At 48.4% G+C, this 10,201-nt stretch overlaps 1 protein-coding gene across 1 annotated transcript; it reads left to right on the plus strand.

The window, feature by feature from the left end:
- The first annotated feature begins 4,903 nt into the window (after window positions 1–4,903).
- Window positions 4,904–9,260, plus strand: SIKE1 (suppressor of IKBKE 1). Its single transcript, XM_079327477.1, has 5 exons — window positions 4,904–5,197; window positions 5,274–5,379; window positions 5,603–5,745; window positions 7,523–7,636; window positions 8,027–9,260. The coding sequence occupies exons 1-5, from the start codon at window positions 5,039–5,041 to the stop codon at window positions 8,111–8,113; spliced, it is 609 nt and encodes a 202-aa protein (XP_079183603.1). The 5' UTR covers window positions 4,904–5,038; the 3' UTR covers window positions 8,114–9,260.
- The last annotated feature ends 941 nt before the right edge of the window (window positions 9,261–10,201 follow it).

Genomic DNA, 10,201 nt, shown 5'->3' on the forward strand with positions numbered 1-10,201 from the left:
TTGCATCAAATGTATCACACAAATCCTCATGATAAAATTGGATGAGAAATAACTCCGAAGATGGAATTTCTTGTTAAGTTCTTAAATGATTTTGTGGGATTAAAGGATGAAATATCAGACCAGAGAGGAAGAACAATTTTGGTCTTTTTAAGGCTGTTTTTTCATTAAGCACAAGGTTGTTGGATAATTTCACCTTGCATTTTCTTACAGGCTGGTGAGGCCAATCTTGAAGAACTAAATCTTATGTCAAATTTCAGTCCAAGAGCCAGACTGCCTTAAACTCACCTGAAAATCTCAAGATGTCCCACAAAATGCTACTCTTTCTCCTATTTATTCTCTTAAACTTAATCTGCAGTGCCTGAAGACAGAGTAGGTAAAATCAGCCCATCCATTCTAGCTTCACAAAGTTCCTGGGTACCCTTACACCTCCCCCTTTCAGTCCCCTCTGCCAAATCTGTTTCCCCTTGGCTGGAAGACCAAGATTTGTTAATAAAATGCTCCAGCAAGGCATAAGCTGAAAGAAAGCAAGCAAAGCTATCAATTAAGTTTGATTACCTCTCAAGAGTTGGTATTTCTTAGGGAATACTCATAACTGCAGGCACTGCAGTGACTGTACTTTGTAGGTACAGCAAAGGGAAGCCATGACCTGATTTCCATAAAGCAGATCTTGACATTCTGTATTAAGCATTACAAAATAATTATAGTGGAATCCCTTGCTCAGCATTTTATCAGCAGTGGTCTTGCTGCTGAGAGACTGAACTAACTGCATGGATCCATTTATCAATGATAATGTTTTTCCTTTTTTCCAGCCTGGATTCCATCTTGAGGACATTTGTTTTAACAGTAGAAAGAATATTAGACTCATAAATGTGAGTGCTGTGATGCAGTGGGTGACTCCTCAAGATTTATCAAAGCAAGATAATTAGGATGAACAATAAGACTGAGTTTCTTGGCAATAATTTTTGTCACAGGAAAACTCTGTGTTATGCCACGTTAATCTACCTTGAAGTATGGGCTGGGAAGTGCAAGGGGAGGATTCCTGTGAGCTCCTGGCCTGTGAGTTTCTGTGCTAGAATTGTGTTGAAGGTGATCCCAGTGATATTCTGACAGTAGCTGAGAGCTGCCTTAACACCACCACTTCATTTTAAAAGCAAGCATTCAGAAAGTGTTGGGGTGTGTGGTGTGAGAGGGGGCTGGTTTGCTTTTTAAACAGCTATAGCTCCTGAAATAGTTGAGTTTTGAAGGAAGGATGGGGAAATGAGAATTGTCACATTCCATTTTTAAAAACTCATGCCCTGCTGCATCACCATGGGAGACTTGTGCTTCCAGACACTTAGCCACAATATTTCTACCTGTGCTGACCACACTTACAATTAATATAATGTCACTGAAAATCCCAGAAGTATCCTAGAAATTTGCCCTTTACTCTTTTCTCTACTTGCAATATCTAGATGTCACTCCATCTGTCACAGAGGTTGCCATTTGACACCGGTCTGTTCATAGAATCCCAGAATGGTTTGGGTGTGAAGGGACCTTAAATCCCATTTTGTCCCCTGCCATAGGCAGGGACCTTCCAGTTGCCCAAGTTGCCCCAAGCCCTGTCCAGCCTGGCCTTGGGCACTTCCAGGGATCCAGGGGCAGCCACAGCTGTGCCAGGGCCCCCCACCCTCACATTGAAGAATTTCTTCCACATGTGTAACTTGAATTTCTGCTCTTTCAGCTTGAACCCATTTCCCCTTGCCATGTCCCTCCACTTCCTGATGAGGGGCTCCTCTCCTGTGGCCCCTTCAGACTCTGGAAAGGGCTGTGAAGTCTCCACACAACTTTCTCTTCTCCTGGCTGAACAGCCCCAGCTCTCTCAGGGGAAATGCTCCTGTCCCCTGAGCACTTTTTGTTCACTTTTGGTCCATCTAGATTTCTTTTCTTTATGATTTTCCTACTGTTAGAAAAAGCCTCCTCAGCTATACTTACAACTGTTATGTATTTATCCCAGCACAGAAATACTATTTCTGATTTTCCAAAGATGGCCTGGAAGCAGTTTGGCCAGTTTGGGCTCTGCAGCAGTGTTGTTGTTCTGATATTTTGCTATCCAGCCTTCAACTTCTCCTGCTACAACAACCCCATGTTCTGTTTGACAAAATACAGCCATGTGGTTAAGAGTTATTAAAAGCATTAAAACATTAACCTCTTGTAACCCCATTTTTCACTTTGTACACACACATAAGTGTTTAATCAAATCGAAGTTAAACACTAAAAAGTTTGAGAGGCCAAATTTATACATTCTATTTAGTTTACACAGAATTGATGTGATAAGCCAAAGGAATTACAAGGCACCCCTACTCAGAAATGCTCATCTGTTGATTTGTTTAAGCTCTGTTGCTACACACTCGAGGTTTTGGTGACAAGCATTCCCAGCATTTAAACCAAGGAGCTTTGTCCTGCTGGGATCCTCTCTGTGTGCTGGCGCCACAGGAACTCACTCTGCTGTCCCTTGGAGCTGGACAAATGATCCCATGTCCAGATCTGCTGCACAGGGGCTGAGCCCCAGCCCCAGGTGGGAGCACGGGCTCAGTGCAGTGTGGCAGTGGTGTCAGAGACTCTCATCTCCCTCATCCTGCAATTCTATTTCTAGAAGCCAGAATGCCACAGAGGAAATAAACTGATCCTGAAATGACAGTCTGGGACAGCAGTGCTGGTCCTCACCTGTCCCTGCTCGTCCCTATGGGCAGGGAAGGCCAGGATGGCACCTCTGACATATGGAGAAGTGAGTGTTAAATCAGAATTATAAACACAAGAGCAGAACAGGCCAGCAGTTCAGACACATCAGCTCCTGCAGAGCTGAAATGATCCTTCACACTGTTCAAACCGTGGGTTCCTTCAGCTGACTTTTACTGGTGTGTACTGGAATTCCCAGTGCCTCATCTCTAAATGCCCCATTGAGTGCCTGAACTGCAAATTTGGTTTCACAGAAATCCCTGTGTTGGATGAAGTGGAAAAGGGGAAGATGGCTCTGGCACACAGAGCTGTGTCAGAGCTCTGTGAGCCTGCCCCGAGGCTCCATGGAAATGGAAGCTCTGGGAGAGGCTTTGGGGGCAGGCACAGAGCTGGGAACAGGAGCAGAGGGAGGCAGCAGCAGGTGCTGAGCTGCACACGAGGGGCCATGTGAGGATGTGGGATTGGGAGAGGGAAACCAGCACTGGCCATGGCTTAGGGAGATGTGTCCATTCTGGGACAGGGAAACCAGCACTGGCCATGGCTGAGGGAGATGTGTCCATTCTGGGACAGGGAAACCAGCACTGGCCATGGCTGAGGGAGATGTGTCCATTCTGGGATAAGGAAACCAGCACTGGCCATGGCTGAGGGAGATGTGTCCATTCTGGGACAGGAAAAACCAGCACTGGCCATGGCTGAGGGAGATGTGTCCATTCTGGGACAGGGAAACCAGCACTGGCCATGGCTTAGAGGAGATGTGTCCATTCTGGGATAAGGAAACCAGCACTGGCCATGGCTGAGGGAGATGTGTCCATTCTGGGACAGGGAAACCAGCACTGGCCATGGCTGAGGGAGATGTGTCCATTCTGGGACAGGGGAAACCAGCACTGGCCATGGCTGAGGGAGATGTGTCCATTCTGGGATAAGGAAAACCAGCACTGGCCATGGCTGAGGGAGATGTGTCCATTCTGGGATAAGGAAACCAGCACTGGCCATGGTTTAGAGGAGATGTGTCCATTCTGGGACAGGACAATCTTTACACAACTTGTTCCATAACCAACATGGTCCACACAGCAGTATTTGTCAGTTTTCCAAGAGTTCATGACTTGCCTATTAGGAAAAAGGAATTCTGATAAACTGTCTAAAGTTTCTAGTATCCTCTAATAAGATGAAAAATAGGGAAGGACCAGAAGGTGAAATATGCTATAATCATGGTCTGGACTTTTATTTCCAAACTAGCGGAAGGATTACATTTCCCAAATTTGCAGAATAGCTCTCATACTTTACTAATTAATCTGATTCTGATGAAATATTCCAACTGCAGCTGCTTACCCTGATCTCTTTTGCATTGTGTGCATGTTTTGAGATTGTTGCTTTTATAAAATTATCTCGTTCAGCACTTCTGCACCAGGCTTGATTATCTCTGGGATCATAAAGAACCTTCATCTGATAAAGCATCCTGGAGTTTTCTCATGTGTCTGTGTGGATAGGGATTTAAGCACGGAAGATTATTAAAATCAAAGGCAGTCTTGCTAAAATTTTATTGTTGAAAACATTGTTAATGAAGTCGCTGCTATTGAACAAAAACTTTGTGGCACAAAGCCTCAAGGACACCCCGGATCACCAACAGTAGCTTCAGTTAGCAAACAAGAATCAAAGCAGCGAGTCAGCACTGCACAGCTTGTTATTTTGAGTGGCGGATGTTTACTGTTGGAAGGGACAAACAGCAGGATCAGATAAGACGGGAGCCCCGCAGCTCCCGGCCGGGATTGATCGCGCTGGGAGGGAGCAGCCGCACAGATAAGCGGGGCCGGGGTCAGGGCCGCCGACCCTCCGCAAACAGCCCGCGCCGGGCAGCGCCCGCCCGGGGCCGCCTCGCTGCGCTGAGCGCGGGGCTGGGGGGCTCGGGGGCTCGGGGAGGCGGGCACAACCGCCTGTGTGCCGGGCAGCGCGGGGAGCCCTCGCCCCAAACACCCCAAAACACCCCAAAACCAGCGAAAGCCGCAGCGCTTCGAGTTTCCCCCGGCAGCGGCGGGGCAGCCACAGGCCCCGCCCCCGGCGCTTGGCCCCGCCCCAGACCGGCCCGTTGGCCCCGCCCCCCGGCCCGGCCGCGGCGCTCTGGCGCCCCCAGGCGGGCCCTTGGCGATGGCGGCCCCGCGCCTGCGCACTGGGGCGCTGTGGCCGCGGGCGGAAGCGGCGTCCCGGCCCCGCGGGTTCGCGTCCGCCCGCGCCCGGCGGCGGGGCCGGAGCGGGGCCGAGAGCCGAGAGCGGCGGCGGGGCCGCGAGGGACATGGGCCCGCCGCGGGGCTGAGCAGCGCCGCCCGCCATGAGCTGCACCATCGATAAGATCCTGACGGACGCGCGGACGCTGCTGGAGCGGCTGAAGGAGCACGACACGGCGGCCGAGTCGCTCATCGACCAGTCGGCCGTGCTGCACCGGCGCGTGGCCGCCATGCGGGAGGCGGGCGCGGGCTGCGCCGAGCAGGTGAGTGCGGCCGCACCGACCCCCGCCTCTCGGGAGGGCCGAGGCGGCCGCACCGACCCCCGTGTCTCCTCGGCAGGGCCCGGGCCCCGCGGCGGAGCGACCCGACCCGTCCCGGCTGCGGCCGCACGTGGTGCTGGCGCAGGAGAACACGCAGATCCGCGACCTGCAGCAGGAGAACAGGGGTGAGCGGGCCGGGGGATGCGGGGCTGCCGCGGCGGGATGCGCGCCCGCTGCTGCCGGCGGCAGGGTCTTGTCGAGGGGAGCACAGGTGTGTCCGTGCCGCCTGTGGCAGCCGCTGGGTGCCCCGTGGGTCGCGGGTCTCCTCCGGCAGCCCCCCGCGGTGGCAGCGGGTCCCGGCCGGGGCTCCTGCCGCGCCTGGCCCTGACCGTGCGCTGTGCTCTGCAGAGCTCTGGGTCTCGCTGGAGGAGCACCAGGACGCGCTGGAACTCATCATGAGCAAGTACAGGAAGCAGATGTTGCAGCTGCTGGAAGGGAGAAAACGTGAAGAGGCAGAACCAGTGTTGAAAGTCCATCAGGCTAATTCTGGGGTAAGGACCCCTGTCCCCTGCTCGCTGTCATGCAGTCTTTGTTTCCATTCCTGCAGTGTCTGTGCTCCAAAATACATTTTCTCCAAATCTTGACTCTGCTGGTATTTTGCCCCATTCCTTTCAGAGCACACAGGTTGTAGCAGCTGTTCCAGAGGACACTGAGGCACAACCCCTTCACAGCCCAGGTGGAAACTTTTTCTTTCAACCAGGTGGTGATTTCCCTGGGTTAAGCTGAATGTACCTGATCCTCTATTGTAAAATCAAAGATGTTCCAAACTGTTATTATTCCTGTTCAGTATCTATGAGCTGTATATGCTTAGTTCTTAAGAGATTTCACTCCCTAGTGTTTTGAAATCCAGATACTCTGTGCAGTGGCCCAAAGTGTCCCTTTGTACACAGTGGGCTCTGAGATGTGCCTGCTGATAACTGCTGCCTGTTTCATACTTAGGTATCTAGAATAACAATAGAATAACATTAAATTTCCGTTTAAAACTTAGGAATTGTGTAAGGCATTTTTAAAAATGCATTTTTATCTGATTAGAGAACAGCAGTTTGGTTCAACCCAGTGACATCTCATATCTTGTAGCCTAATTCTTCTTAGTGTTTCTTTGCACTGGTATGTAGCAACTCACTGGTTCTCTTTTCTGAGTTGATTAATTCCTCTGATGGTGTAGCTGGGTTTGGTTTCCAGTGCCTCCCTGAGTGCACAAATTGCTGTTTGTCAAGGTTTTACATTTGAACAGCACTGGACAATGCAAAACTGAAAAGGCTCTGAAATAACCCTTTGAGGAATATCCCTGGACTGTCTCAATGTCTAAGCAAAGTCTTGTGTACTTAAGATGAAGTCCTTGAGTTTCGACTTCCTCACCATTTGAAAAATAGTCACAGATTTCTAATGTCTTCAAAAGAAATATTCTTAGAACCATCTTCCTGTCTAGAAAGGTAATGGTTTAGAAAAATAATAATCTTTCTTCCCAGAAATCTTTTGTGTTCTCCAGCTCTCTTCTGGATGCTCTTATTTGTTTGCATAGTTTCTGAATAATGGAGTTCCAAACTGATTTCTCTGCTCTGTGATAAATTTATCTTCCAGAGGCAGTAGAAAAACTATGGGCACTTAAAGAAACTGCACCCTGTCACCTCATGTGCTGTATTGCTCTTCAAGCAGGAGCTGTTGCTCCATGTTGGAATTTGTCAGTGTTTGTTCCATGTACATTTCTGAGCTTCAGCAAAATGCATCTTCCAGAGGATTATTGCTGAATCTGTATTTTAGGGATTCTGTAAAATCTGCCTCAGGAGGCTCTGCTCTTACTTTGATTGCTTGATGTCCTTCTGAGATAAGGCTGTTTACTCCACACATGAAATTTTCTTTGCTTTTATTTTTGGTGTCTTTATAAATTCAGTCAGGTTTTTCTAATAAAGCAATATAAAATTTGCTGCCTACTAATCATGTTCACATGAACCTGAATCTGCTGTCCCAGACCTTGGCACAGTTGAAATTACTTCCCTTTAAGTCAGGGTGCCTTATCTTGTTGGCTGCTGTGTTTCTGTTCAGTGTTTTCACTGATAAAGGACTGCTGATAAGGGACAATAAGGTACAAGTTCTTATCCTTAAGTATACAGGGTAAAAAGGCTTGCAAGTGCTTTGGAGGAAAGGATTCAAATTCAAAACAGAAAGAGAATCCAAAATCAGGAAATTGGAAGTAAGTGATTTAGAAAGGGTAAATTGACTGTTGCATCTGCCTGGACTTATTGAATGTATTAATTTTATGTCTTTCAGGAAATTGAAAGTCAAATAGACAGAATATGTGAGATGGGAGAGGTGATGAGAAAAGCTGTTCAAGTGGATGATGAGCAGTTCTTTAAAGTTCAGGAGAAACTGGCTCAGTTGGAGGTAAGAACAGAGCCAGTTGCTGAAGATAAATTGAGCTTTGGGGGTCTCTAGACTTTCTCTGTGTTTTCTATATTTGTGTCAAGGACTTAGAATACTAAAAATTTGGGGATGAGGTCAGGAAATGCAGAATATGATTGTTTATTTTTAAGTTCTTAATGTTCATATTATATATGTATGTATGTATATATATATAGCCAGTAGAAGATAAACTTTAAATTACATGGTTCCAGTGAGCCAGCACTGTATTAATGCTTGCATTAGAAACTGTAAACTTTATGTATCTGTTTAAAGATAAGCATCTTCTAACTATGAATTAGCACCTTTCTGTGAGAATCCTTTATTTGTGAGTTAGCTCATTTCTATTGCAGCTAAAAATGTTGATTTTTGCAGCTTGAAAACAAAGAACTGCGTGAGCTGCTGTCCATCAGCAAGGAGTCCTTCGAGGTGGGGAGAGATCTGCCAGACTGTGAAGCTTAGGCCATAAAAACCTCATCTTCAAGCCTTCAGAGACTGTTATGAAACTACCTGACAAGGATTTGTTGTTTCAGGTGTTTCCTTGTATATTTGTTTTATCTTTAAAGTGTGTGGGCTGTTTTCTCTGCATTTGTCTGAAGTGTTGATGGCAAAAGCTTGCACCCTGCTCTTAGTACCTGCAGCACTCAGATGTTTAACACTGAAGTATTTGATGTGTCCTCCCTTGTGATGGTTCATTTCCTCTCCCTTTGTTATTTTTTTTATGAGCTTTAGTTAATAATTCCAGCTGTGCAGATGGCTCTTAAATTCACCTTGTCTGTAGCTAGAGAACACAATGCAGGTTGTGATTCTTGTGTTTGATAGAAGGAATAGATGATTGAGGAACCACAGGGAGAGGCAGGATGTGCTCTGGCTGCACAGGGCAGCTGGGCTCTGCAGAGTCACTCTTGTGGCTGGCTGGCCTGGCTTTGTCCCCTGGCCACTGCTGACAGCACTTGGAGGAGTCACTCCTGTTCAGAGCAAACTTTACCTTGTTTTAGGGGTGAAGATTGGAGTTAAGGGGCCTTTCCTGACACACAGGTTTTTGAAGGATTAATGTTTTTTGATAGCTAGATCTGTCCCAGCCTTCCCAGTGCTCCCAGTTAGCAGCCAGCCCTGCACATCCAAGTTCTTCAGCCTCCCTAAAATTTGGGTTCAGGCAGAGGGAGTTCAGGTCTGTGTCAAAACCCAACCAAACCACCCCCATACACAGAATTTTGATGTCACATCACGGGTGAGTCTGGAGTTCCTGTGTTGAGTGGAATTAGAGATGCAGTGTTGTAGGAGTTTGTCAGTAGGGTGGTGTTTTTAATCAAACTTTTGTATAAAAGATTTCTGTCCTACCTGTGATCAAAGAATAATCTTCCAGGAATGCTAAACATCCCATTTCCACTATTAGCTTAAATTTTTAATGCCACTTTTTCCCAAGTGAGACTTTTGATAGATTCCTGTGCTTACTGAGAGACAGTGAACACTGGAGACATTTGGAACACCCAGCAAGACAGGTAGATACAGGGAATTTCTGTACAGGTGTGCTCTTGTATACAATCCTTTTCTATTGGAAATTGTTCAGGAGGGAATAAAAATAACCCAATGGGAAATACTTGCTCAAGTGTTTTCTGTTTTGTGAGTCCTGGGGGAATTCCATGTGTTCTGCATATTCCCAAGCCTTTTGCACCTGAGTGAAATATTACAATGACCAAAATGTTGAATTTTTTGTTTTTTAAATTAACATCATCCGGAATGCCTGTGATACATTTTTCTCTTCATCCCTCCAATTGCATCCTCACTGAGCAGCCAGAAAAAAAAACCCCAGAAAATAAACAGCAATTACTTTGATTGAGTTTATTGGTAATTAATAATGAAAATAGGCAAGGGAAGTTCAAATATGTTCACAGAGCATTCCTGGTAGTGCTGTCCAAACTCTCCTGGAGCTCTGGCACCTCGGGCTGTGCCCATTCCCTGGGGAGCCTGGGCAGTGCCAGCACCTCTGGGGGAAGAAGAACCTTCCCTCATCTCCAGCCTAAACATCCCCACTACGCTCTGTTGTATTTGCAGTTACAGATCCAGAAAGGGACAGGAGCAATCTTGTGACTGTAAATAGCCACCTGTACACGGTGCCCGAGGGCTGCCGAGGCATTTTCAGAACTTGCTCCGCTTGTGTTGGGAGCCGGACTGGAAATGTTCTGCCCTGCCCGCAAAGCGTCTCCCCGCGATCCTTCGGCTCAGCGGGGCCCGGAGCGAGCGCAGTCTCGTGTCCCCCTCGAGCTCCCACCGAGGCGTCCCCGCACGGGCCGCGGCCTCCTGAGGGCCCGGAGCGTGCCCGCTGCCCCGGCCCGGCCGAGCGCTGCTCCCCTCAGCCGGGGCTGTGGCCGCTCCCAGCCGGGTTCGCTCTCTCCCCTCAGCCGGGGCTGTGGCCGCTCCCAGCCGGGTTCGCTCTCTCCCCTCAGCCGGGGCTGTGGCCGCTCCCAGCCGGGTTCGCTCTCTCCCCTCCGCCGGGGCTGTGGCCGCTCCCAGCCGGGTCCGCTCTCTCCCCTCAGCCGGGGCTGTGGC

This window comes from Erithacus rubecula (assembly GCF_903797595.1).
Source record: "Erithacus rubecula genome assembly, chromosome: 26".
NCBI lineage: Eukaryota > Metazoa > Chordata > Aves > Passeriformes > Muscicapidae > Erithacus > Erithacus rubecula.

What these genes read in the sequence shown, in the direction of transcription:
- SIKE1 (XM_079327477.1), top strand. Translation starts at nt 5,039, where the DNA reads ATGAGCTGCACCATCGATAAGATCCTGACGGACGCGCGGACGCTGCTG. An exon ending in CCTGCAGCAGGAGAACAGGG is followed by an intron (nt 5,380 to 5,602) that starts GTGAGCGGGCCG and finishes TGTGCTCTGCAG; the next exon opens with AGCTCTGGGTCTCGCTGGAG. An exon ending in AGAAACTGGCTCAGTTGGAG is followed by an intron (nt 7,637 to 8,026) that starts GTAAGAACAGAG and finishes TGATTTTTGCAG; the next exon opens with CTTGAAAACAAAGAACTGCG.